General features: G+C 38.4%; 1 protein-coding gene across 4 annotated transcripts in view; it reads right to left on the bottom strand.

Annotated features, from left to right (window-relative positions):
* The window catches only part of DLGAP2 (DLG associated protein 2), a 458,740-nt gene that overhangs the window by 367,543 nt on the left and 78,720 nt on the right, over positions 1–12,477 (bottom strand). For all 4 annotated transcript variants that reach the window (XM_042016315.1, XM_042016316.1, XM_042016327.1 and 1 more), the window contains exon 2: positions 9,396–9,450. In XM_042016315.1, the coding sequence (XP_041872249.1) occupies positions 9,396–9,450 (55 nt within the window). The remainder of the gene's footprint in view (positions 1–9,395; positions 9,451–12,477) is intronic.

Raw genomic sequence — 12,477 nt, 5'->3', positions numbered from 1 at the left:
TCTGCAGATGATTCATCCCCAAGGTTTGCTGTCAAATGAGCACAGTTGTGAGTTATGCTTCTCATAGTTTCCCTGGTACTGTACTCTTACCCTCACTTATTCCCTGATTTTAAGCTGTGTCCAGATAAGACCTGGGGAACTCTGGGACAGCAGCTTTGGCCAACTACATATTCAAACTCCCTCACTTAAGCATTTAACTACCTCAGTCTAGCAAACCAACATATTTTAATAAAATTAATACAACCTACAAGTGACAACATGCATCTGATCTTGTACCATGGGTTTCATAGAGATATACTGAAATATCAGCCTCCTTTATGGTGAAACACCTTCACTTTCTCTGCTCCTTCCCTGCCCCAATGATCTTTGTGTCATGAAGGATAAGTTAATGTGTCAGGTTTTGCCATTCCCAGGCTCTTCCCCTGCTTTTCCCTGCTTAAAAGCATCGCTCCTCTTGGCTGGCAGGTAGGGAGAGATTCTCTGGAGATACAGCTGGTGTCTTACCCAATGCACAGTCACACTGAGACAACTAAACCACATGCATGGAAACATTTGCTACCATTTAGTCTCAAATGCAGAGGGTGCAGCACTGCCTCTGATAATATACTTCTACAATAAGCACCACTAATGCTTTGGGGATCATATGCATAATTGATGCAGAAATGTTTGATATTTCCCATTGTGACAGAAAGGAGACAAGTGGTTAAATTGCTTCCTGTTGTGCATGACTGTAGACATTAGCAGCTGTTATTTATAGCTCCTATAGTATCCCAAAAGGCAGGAGAACCACGTAATACAGCATTACTACAAATAAAATCATTCTAGCAAAGTAAACCATTTTAAACATAGATAATATGGCTGTAGAATGGAAAGCATGAACAGCTCAGATGTTTTGATAACAAAATATATGTTTTAGTACTTCCATCCAACCAGCTAATACAAGAAGATATAGGAAGGACAGGAAAACTGTACATTAATAAAGTCAGCTGAAAGAAAAAAGGTACATCTGGAAAAAGTCTCCACCAGTACATCAGTGGAAGTAGGCTGTCCTTTTCTGGAAAATGCACAACTAGAATGAAAGAGAACTCTGATGGTTTTAATCATGGAGATGCTTGCATGCTACATCTTTTTTAAACTGTTATTCTATCCTAGGGAGTTAAATACTAGTTCAAAATATGAGGCAGACTATTCCAAATTAAGAAGTATGCCTTACAGCAGGCAAAGATTGTTCAGGCATCTTATGAAAATAAAAGTTATCTAACACTGTGGGCATCTTAGATACAGCACCCAACTCCCCATATTCTCCCACTCTTCTAGTAAAAAGGGGTGGTGGAGGAGTGGGGGGTGGGTGAAGAAGGACAAAATAAAGCAGACAAGAATTTCATAAAATAGATTCCTTTAAGAAGTTAGCAATGTGAACTCTAGTCCTTATTTTTTCTAACTTACATTCTTTTTTCAAGAAAACTTTTATGACAAATTCCATTATTCCCACAAACCTGAAAAAAAATGTTTTACTCTTCAAAACCTTGAAGAGCTTCCATCAAATTGAAGGATTGTGATGCAAATGATGTGAATCTGGAATAAAAGACTGGTGGTCACTTCCAATGCTGTTTCGATTGCTTACTCCTCTGGGTGCCTTCAAAGCTCATGAACAGATATCTCTTTAGGATAACAATCTACTTACACAGTTAAATTGCAATTTAAGGGAAAAAGGAATATAATTAAATGTTTAAAAAATGGTACCAAATAAAACATATCTATTACTTCTATACTTTGCACAACTGACTTATGTATGATTAATACATACCAGCCAAGAGGTCTGATCTTGCTTTAGAGGTGCCTCAACATAGCAGGAGAGGCAGGATGCTACTGAAGCGAGGAATGCAGATACTTTTGTGTAGGTACCCCTGAGAGCTTTAAAAGGTAAGGGAATAATTTATTTTGGTCCACAGTCAAATTTCTCTAAGAGTAATGAAATACCAGTGTGGTCTACTGAAGCCACGTAAAACTAATTAATTCAAGAGTCCTCCAGCATTACAGCTATATTCCTCTGCGACCTATAAGAATTCCCTGTGCTCCTCGCCATTGGCTTATAGTTGTTCTAGAAAAACATACTAACATTTTATCTTACTCACTGTATGAGTAGAAATGTCTGTCTTTTGATTTCTCTGCTCAATTACACACTCTTTACCTCTACCCACACACTGCACTATGTTGGCCAAGACATACCTTTTGGCAGTGAACTTCAAAACCATGTTCCTCCACAAGAGAGTGCCCGTGTACAGTACGCTCACACACACAGAGCCCCTCAGTCCATGTGATTTACATACTGCCTGGGCAACCATTTCACAAATAGATGAAAGCATGAAAAAATAAAAATCCCAAACTGCGGTATACAGAAATCAGTCATTCTACTTACAGCTTTCATTTATCAAGACTTAATCACATTATTAACATGGCCAGTTATCAGAGCTGCCGGCAATTTCTGCGGCTGATGATGCACAGTTCTCTCTTCCTTCAGCAGCTGAGCTGTACACATTGGAATGCTTCACAAAACATTTCAGAAATAAAGGTCAAGTAAGTTTTCTTGAAAGGCATGCTGTTTTCTAGAGAGAATTTCCTTCCTACACACCTTTAGCTACCAGGACTCTTACGATGTTAGGCAAAGAGAATGCAAACACACATGCTCACATCTGTCTCTAGAATTAAGCTTCACCAAGTCAGAATTCTTTTTTCAGACCCTGTTCCCCCCACACATATGAGGGTGAGACTTCTGAGAACGTGCTATTTTACAGCTAATGGTTTACATCCAGTCCTGAGAGCACAGGGGTTAGGCAACACTTGCCTTTCAGGGGAGTGTATTTTATCAATCTTGAAACATTTAACATGACATCTAAACATTAGTGAAGTCTTTTGTTCAGTGTTTTGGTTTTAAGACTACATAGTTTTGGGTGAAGTACAACTGTGACTTCTCATAACAGTAATAAAAGGGGAAAAACACCTCCCTGGATGAGCTAGTTATAGTAGAGGACCTGGAACTCCAAAAAGGTCTTTGTACTATGCTTGCAACAAACTAGAACACCATGCAAAGACTGAAGCACCAGCACTGTGTGCTGTGATCATCCTTCTTACACCGCAAGCAGAATGGCACAGAGATCTGTGCCACCTGGAGCTTTAAAACATTTTTATGCTCACACATATCCAGTCTTCTAGCCTGTCCAATTATTTTAAGTGGACTAATATGTGTTGATTAGTTTTATAGCTAAAAGTCTGGATACTGAAGTCTGAGATCCTATCGGTCTTGAGATAATAGACTGGACCCTGTGAAGTATGAGTCTACCCCAAACTGCTTATATTTTTGCACACACAAAGAGACCAGATTTTAGTGGATCAAGATGAACAATCCTAGGTACATGCAGATTCAATAAGACAAGGTAGTCTTCTGGCTAGTTTGAAAGTGTACAATTCCTTACTCTAGATAGATATCTAGCAGTACTAAGTCTAAAATGGCCACTGGGTATTGCCACACATCCTTTCAGCAGTTTATTCTTCCACAGTCCAGTTCAGTTCTTCCTTCTTCATCCTCTTCTGGTGATTCCCAGCACCTCTACAGAGTCATGGTAACAGGCATTGCTTGTAACAGCTCGAAAAAGCTAGTTCCATTTATTTTTGAATTTGCAGAAGTTGGCATCATATGCCTATCCAACTAAAAGCAAAACAACCTTGATGCCAAGGTAAGAGAACTTCCGGATTGACTAGAAGATTAAGAAAACACTTATTCTTCCTTTATTTTCACCCCTCTAATTCCCATTTCCATGGAAACTGGGCTGGAAAGTACCAGCAGGCAGCCTGCAGCTGAACATCTGAGAATGCTCATGTTTAACTCAGCAAGCAGACAGCAGGTGAAATCTGCAGGAACTGTCTAAAATCTATAGTTACATCTTGAAAGCAAAAGGACAACCTTAGTTTCAGCAAAGAACTTCTAAAGAGGATGATATATCACCTTAGTGAATATTCTTGTGTGGCAGTAGTTGATAATCTGACTTCCTCTTTGATAAAAGAAGGTATGATAGGAAAAAATTTCTTTATCACAATGGCACAAGACAAAAATTCATCACAATTAATGCTTCAAAATGTTCAGATGGAAGATAATATGCTATGGTAAAGATATTTTTGTAACATGACTTTGGCTTCTGAACACTATGCTGTAACTCCTTCTGTGAAATCAAACTGGCTGCTGTACAGTTCATATATACGCATTGTCAACCCAGTCATCTGGATGGCTCTTCTTACAAACATTCATTGCATTTCAATAAATATATATATATACACATATTTATAAAAAATAAGGTAGCAGGTAGCAACATATTTGCCAGTTATAAAACACATGGGTTTTGAGCACCAATTCACACTCCTTGTATTTTAAAAGCTAATAAGGCAACACAGTTGTAGTTAAAGAAAAAAAGAGCAATGTTAACTTCTTTATCCAATTTAGTAAAGTTTAGTCCAGGAATTCTATTTAATACCATCTTAGATTTTTCTACTGTTCAATATTTGCCCTTCAGGAAACAGGAAGAAAAGCAAACAAGCAAAGGATGAAACATTCCTGTCTTGGGCTGTACTTTACCCAGTGAAGAGATTGGTTATCATTAAATTCCTGCTTTTGTATATAAAGCAATTACCACTCTCTCAAGAAGATACTACTCATTCTTTGCAGAAAGCAGAACATGGTCACACTTTTTTTCAGTGAAATTTTAGGCAATGCAGTGGACAAAAGAGAATGGTTATAATGAAGGATTTAACATCTCGCTCAAGTTCAATATCAGCACACAAGAGATGACCCGAAAATGGGTTATGAAGGAACTTGAGACAGCATCAATCTTTTTTACTTTTTTTTTAAGAGTGTTGCTCAAAGTTTAAGACAGCTATTTATCAGAATCAAGTCAGCAAGATAGTTGCAGATGCTCTTTATTGTACCTATGTTCTCCTTCGCAATGAGAGGGGAAATTCAAGATTAAAGTGTCAAAGAATGAATCAGCCCAAGACGCTGCTAGTAACTATTGATTCATTCCTTCCTTTGGGATCTTCTGTGGAAAAAATGAGTCCAAATTTGTGGTCCACCACATATCAAACTCACGGCTACAATGGAAAAGAATAGCATAGAAGCTGTTTGTGCAATTTCCTCACATGACAGAAAACTAATAATTGTGTATCAAGAGCACAACAGAGACAGACAAAACACACAGCTATCAGCGTCTCTGCAGTGCAAGAATGTCCATTTAACAGCTGCAGCAATGTAAAAATCACACCAAGCACCTTCTATTAATGAGTCCCATTATGTTTTACTGCACCAAGTATATTTGTGCTCACCTTGAGGTTCATTTATTGTGCCAGATCATGATACAGGGAGCCCTGGGATAAGCAAAAATCAAATTCCAAATAATTCACTTATCTGCTCTAAGACTGCTTAAACACAGCATACACAAAGGCATAAGCTTTCAGATATATTTCCTCTTTTCATTTGCATGAAATTTTCTATGGCTAAACAACCCACATGTACTGCCTGAAGAGTTCTACTTCAAGCAAGACTGGAAACAAAAATAAATTTTAAAAATACATACATTTAAATAAAAAGCAACACACAGCAGGGTACATTGACTTCTCTGTTTCAAATCTGCATTCCTACCCCTCAATTTTTTGTTTTGTTTAGGAATGCCAAAATATATTGCATTTAATGGCTATCTTCATTTTGAGGGTAGAAACCAAGGGCACTGCTCATACTGCATGAACAGCTCTCTTATGCATTACCATAACCAAGAACCTTACTAAGGGAGGGAGGAAGGACAGCCTTAGCATCTGTCTAAGGTTTACAGAAATGATCCTCCAGTAATGGGAAGGACCTCTGAATTGGCTCAAGATTTCCCAGTAATGGGATGGATCATTGCTGAGAAATATTTATAAAGGAAATACGAGAGTCGTGGATGCCCATCAAAACAGGTGGGTTATTTCTCCCAGCTGAAGCTGGAGAGAGAGAGGGTTATAATTAAAGAAAATAAGCAAGCTTCTCCCCACCAGATCATTAGTACGTTCACACAGTTTCCCCTTATGATCACGTTACTAACTCCTGTACAGAGCATGTAGCTGCTTTTCTTCCATTTAACTTTATAACTGCTAATGCACCCCAGTTGTTGCTGTCTGGTTAGGAGATGGAAAGAAACTGAGCAGGGCCATCAATACAGTTCTTACAGTATAATTATGGCATATAAGATGGAAGTATAGAATAAAGGTGTCTGGTCTGCAATCTTTTGCTTCTTGAGGCATAGAGTATGTGACAAATACAGGTTCTGTATTGTATATTGTATAACACAATAATGAGCACACATTGTGCCAGTGCATGCTATATGAACTTTTAACTAAGTTATGAAAATATCATTAATGGAAAGCCAAAAATAAATTAACACTTAAGAAATGAAACATCACTGTCTGTTAGCAGAGCTTAATGCCAGCAACCTACTAGCTGCATTCAGTGTTTTATTTCGAGAATTAGATTTTGTAAAGGCTTTACATGTTTGAAGATTAATCATTCTTTAACCTTTGAAACACCTAATCTCATTAAATATGTATCTTCTTCCAAAACTGCATTGCTATGGAATGGCTGAATTACACTTTTTATGCTCCTTTTTGAAACTCTTTGCAGGATATATTTTTATAGTTAAGTTATAAGCACTGAGAATAACAGTTCATGGTGGAAGTACTAACACACCATCACCACCGAAAGGAGATCACTGCTCCCATGTACCTATCTTTCCATGCATAGCTTTCTTCTCCAGTTTACAAATACAGAATACCAATACTGACAAAGTGCGGTCACTTCAAACTCCTACACAGTGTAGGAAGGGACAGTGAGATGTGCAGTTTTCTGGAGTACAGGCAATCCAGGGACATATTTCTTCTCAGGCTACTTGCATATATTCCCCAAGAATCAAACTGAGGTCTGAAGGGCAGCCAGACAAAAGGATGGCCTGGCAGCACTGGCCCCACCATTCCCAAGGGCTTATTTCTTTCCCTGAAGTGCAGCTCCAGTGCTGATAGCGTGGAAGAGGCTGGTCATGGGGGACTCTTGAATGAGGAGCCCAAGAACACCAAGCTGCCGACGCTTGAACTGTTGAACAGCTGTAGGTTAAGAAACTGCTACTGCCTCTCTCCTTTTCACTCATCCTTACTCCCTACAGCATCTTGTTTTTCCCTAATGGTTTTGTGAGCCTCATTATATGGTTCTTCCCCTCTCTCTTCTCCCATCCCTCCACCTAGTCCATTTCTCCTTATCCTTCTGTATTTATTAGGAACAACACCCAAGCCTATACATTGCTCAGTTCCTCCAAATGTCAACAGCTGAACGCAAATAGACTTACAGCTCACAATCAGGTAATTCTTCTGGGCTCATTTACTGAGAATGGGGCTGGACAAGATTATGTATGATGTATACATTTGAATGCAAATAGCACATTCCACATTTACACAAATTTACTGAATTTCTTCTTTTTAGTTTGGACTAGTTGATTTAGACATAAGGTCTGACAAGACAAAGTTTCATTTAATTTTAACAGATGCAATTAATCAAACTGTAATTCAGTCATTCTTTTGCTCTAGAAAGGAGGTGAAAAATCCCCCATGTTGTCTGAACTCTCCTTCTCCTTCTCTCTGCCAAGTGTTTAAACACTGTAAGTGGGGGAAGTGGGGGGAAATGGAACACAGATATCATTTACTTTGCACCTGCTGGCAACTCCCCACTAAGCAAGGTAAGCATAAAAAAAAGCATAAAAAAATACTGCAACAGTCACACAGAAGCAATAGTGCAGATATTTTCACACATAAGTGTGTTTGAGTTGTACAGCAGCTGTTACATAACAAAACCTGATAGGTTTCCTCCTCAAAGAGCTTAGTTCAAAGTTTTAAAAACCAAATTTTACATTAGCAAGCTCCTCCCTTGTCCAAATGAAGGCACTATTGAAGGTGCTGAGATTTTAGATAAATGGTTTTCTTGATACTGGTTGTGAAGGCATATTGTAACCTCTCCAGATAAATGGTCAGTCTTATGGCTCAGCTCCAGGCCATCACTTCATGTAACTCTGGCTTTGATATCTACATGATACACTTATGTAAGTTGAGTTTGGTTGTCAATGGAATCTGGATCAAGTTCTTATATTAAAAATAAAAGGAGAAAAATAACCATCACAGGATGTTAGCAAAGGAGCACATAGACTGGGGTGAGGTCATTATATCAAGCCCAATTTTCAGTAAATCTTGAAATTATTATGAAGGCCAAAGTCTGGCTGCAATTTGTTCACTAATTACAAACTTTGAAATTCTTGCTGCAAGGGGTGTGTTATTAACTATCTTACTAGAGCATTTCTATCATGTTCACAGTCTAAAATGGAAATCAGATTTTAAATTTCATTTGAACATTGGCAGGTAACCACAAATCCAACTACAGTTCAACACAGTTGTCAAGTTCTCTCTGTAATTACCCTTAGTGCAAACTGTGCCTGAAATACAGGTAATAGCATGCCAAGGAGCAAACTGGTTTATTTTAATGGTACCTACTGGGGAAAGGGGGATGCAGATTTAAGAGATGCAAGCAATCACATATATTCTATTAAGAAGCTATAGAAAAAAATCTGTATTTTTCCTCCTACTTCTCTGAAATTAGTCTGTCAAATCATACCCAGAATTGCATATACAGTCACTTTCACTCAATTTATAGTATTTTTGTAGGATTTTAAAACTTATTTTAAACTAAATTGGTTTTTTCTGTAATAAAAGAATGTAAAATTAAATCATGTCTGTCTCCTCTTCCAATATCATTCTCATCAATGTATTTGTTCTTTCACAAACACATTACTCTAAGTTTCCTCCTGCACAACAATAAGGTAGTGTTGTGCTACTGCTTCTGTCTACTCCTTTAGTCTACTTCTTTACTCTGAAAAATAAGCGTAGGCCAAGCATTTATCCGCAGTCAGAGCTTTGTGTGACTTAATGCTTAGTACTTTTGGGAATCACCAGGACCAGACTGCAGACTTAAAAAACCCCTTTTCTTGACAAAGTTTGTAACTTTATAATTAACAACATAGTAATGCTTCAGAAGTTCATACAAATAACTTTACAAGCAAGACCTGAGAGCAGCCTCTACAATGTGACACCTCCAGAATGTTAACAGAGTACATAAAATCTTTACATGAAAGCAGGTAATTTAAACAAAACATCCACGTTAGCACTCCCTATAAGATCATTTCAATGACCATAAATAGCAAACAAGACTTCTCTATATAATCCAATTTGTGTTTGTGTTTCTCCAAATCATATCACAACGTTAACTCATTAAGAAAAAAGTTTACCTGTGTTCCTGTCAGGTAAAATACAGCAATGCTTCTGCAGTATGCCAGGCAGAACCTGTGTCAACAAAGAAACAAAGAAAGGTGTTAATGGATACATATATTTTATCATATGAAGAAGAGCCAGAGATTTCTGGAATTCTGCATTTGCTGCATCTGATCAAGCCTTGCGCTCTCAAACTGAATCCAGATTTACTATCATGTGATTTAAATGTGAATCCTGTTCATTAGGAACTGCAAACAGAGAAGAATCTTACAAACTTAGCTGCTTACTACCTGCCTGTAAAGTAAGTTTCACCTTCTCCCATTGATTACAATATCAAAAGTTGACTAAAAGGACCTAAGACCATAATCAAATATGCTCATCTTAGAAAGATAGTATGTTATCAGTCAGTGATGCTGCTGTCCCTGATTTCACATGTGGCTCTGGGGTTATGGCATCCAGCTTGTTGTAAATCACTCAGGTCCGAGTTCTGAAGCACAGCATTTTCCCCTCCACACAGCCAGTTCCAGTGGATACCACAAAACTCCAGGAGCTTGAGTGGGAAACTCAAGGGAATGGGGACAGAGGAGATCCCAATTTTGTGGTTCACCACATCCACCATGGTGCAATGCTTCTGGCAGCCAGTGAGAAATGCTGCAGAAGCTCACCACCACCATTGGCCCTTTCCTGCAGGCAGGACCTCATCCTTCTTCACAGATTTACATATTGAATTCACCGACTGTGGTGCAGACAACCAGCTTTGGGACACCTACTAGCAACAACCTGTACTTAAAGCAACTAATATTTCATTTTAATCTGACTTTTAAATCTAGAATTTGCACCCTGGACAATGATACCAGCATCAGTAGAAAACCGTAGCTTAAAGTTTTTGACTGGTACAGAAAAAAAAAGCCCAAAAAATGGCCTTTCTGTTGCTGCTTCTGAGAAAAAAAACAATTAAAAATCATGCTCTAAGATGCCTTCTTCAAATTTACCCTTGAAGGTCAACATGCACCCTTTAAAGTCTGAAACTTAAAAGAAAAAACCCAGTTAGTTTCTATAAACAGCAGGCCAGCACCACCACTGTTAGGAAATCCTGGGCTTCCAAACTCTAAGAAGACCCCAAGCACCATCACAGCTGGCATTAAGTTCTGAAAATCCAGGAAGTGAAATATTTTAGGGAATAGAGACATTTTTATTTTTCCCAAAGACTGCTATTGCTGTTTGGCCAAGATTAATAGCCAGGGCTGAGACTGCTCAGACCCAGACATGCGCAGCCCCTACAGCAGCCCGGCACATCCCCACTCCTCCCCACGGGGCTTTTCCAATACTCGCTTTCAGTATGCCCAGGACAAGGAACACCTCAGTTTATGTGTCCTCCAGCATGATAAATTAAAGTCCTAAGAACCTTGCTGCACCATGCTTCCTCCTGAATGCACACATGCAGAGGCAGGGCCATTGCAAAACACTGCATTTATTGCTATTACTACTTCACGAGTCAGTCTGTGGCCAGAAAGCCTCCCTGAACAAAAAGCAATGGGTACAACTGACAGGGATGAGAACCGTCTCCCCATCCAACTCATCTAAATTTCACACAAGGCGGAGCATTTAAATGTAAGCTCTTACAAAAGTAATTCACTTGTTTTAGCATTAGTCTACAGCTAAGCTTGTGGATAAAAAGCAAAAAAAAAATCAGCTTGCCTTACCCCATTTCATAGGCAGTAGGCAGCTTGTATTTTGGGAAGAATCAATAGCACAAATAACTGTTTTCTGAAAAACCACACTCACCATTCTACAGTGTTTCTCACAGTTTAGAATTTTAAAAAATCCAATAATTCTTGGAAGTACAATGTCATATGTACAAACGATAGCATTTTCCTTATGGCCATGGATATAAATAACAGCAGTCTTACAGGCATCGAAAGCATAAAAATTAGAAGCAGAGAACAAAGAAATCCTAAAATGAGCAAGACAGTCTTTCAAAGCAGTGTAACACAAAGACTGAATTTTAAAAACATACTGTCTTACTCAGACATAAAGTAACATTTAGTTCCACAGGAATCTGTCACATTTTCTTCCCCACATTCACAAACAATGAAGAAGCATTATGAATTTATTATGAGCTCACAGTTAATCAAATTAAAACTGAAATTAAAAGGAGACAAAAAAAAAAAAGCAGGTCTGAAGTAGTAAGACAACTTCAATGGGGGGAAAAAAAAAAAGTTTACCCTTCCTGGATATAGATAAGAGAACAGACATGAAAAAACACAAAAAACATTTGTGTGTCCATTTCCTTCACTCTCTTAAGTGTTAAGTAGGCAAACAGTATGGCAAACTCTTAGACAATGCTTCCTGCTCCCCAGCCCTTTAACATGTTTACCCTGCACAAAGCCAGTTTCTGGCTGGTAGGAGTTTGATATCAACCTCCCACTTACTTATCTACAGTATACAGATTTTTTACACTGTACCCATCTCCATGGTATCCAAGAGCCTTTTCACACTGCTCTCCTCCCACTTTCTCCCCACTTTGTTTCTCTCCTCCCTAGGGAAACTGACAGGAGAATTCCTCAGCAAAACTGTCACCTTTCCCTCTACAAGCCTCTGCTTTCCCCTGCTGCTTTCCTTTCATTCATTTGCATGCTGTAATACCCAGTTTATTGCTTAAAATGCCCTATCAGTCTCAAAGATTTTTCTCTGATTTTACAGAAAATCCTTAGATTATTTTTTTTCCCTTTGGTTGTTTGAAATTTACCTACACAGGTAATTTGAGGGAGAATCTTTACCCAAAGCAGACTTGGAGTGGTTTCTGCTGTAGAAATGAAAATATGTGGGCAACTGGAGGGATTTACACACTGGGGAGAGAAAAAAAGGCAAAAGAGAAACAGGTTTCAATGATATTAACTGATGATTTAACCTTCAGTTGTTTTATAAGCTCTCAGCTGGGAGTTAAGGCAATGCAATACTAAATTAAAAATGGACTCATAGATGCAGACACAGTATAAATAATACAGCAGGTGGTATGTTCTTAACATCAAGGTGTTTCCCTAGCAGTAGGCAAATTAACTTTGGTCAACAGTATACAGCTAGACAGTCACATGTAGC

This window comes from Corvus kubaryi, unplaced genomic scaffold (assembly GCF_017639235.1).
Source record: "Corvus kubaryi isolate FWS band 111438036 unplaced genomic scaffold, C.kubaryi_AGA036_p1.0 split3-73, whole genome shotgun sequence".
Classification (NCBI taxonomy): Eukaryota; Metazoa; Chordata; class Aves; order Passeriformes; family Corvidae; genus Corvus; species Corvus kubaryi.
The sequence above is the reverse complement of the archived record's forward strand: the minus strand, read 5'-3'. Positions and strand labels throughout refer to the sequence as shown.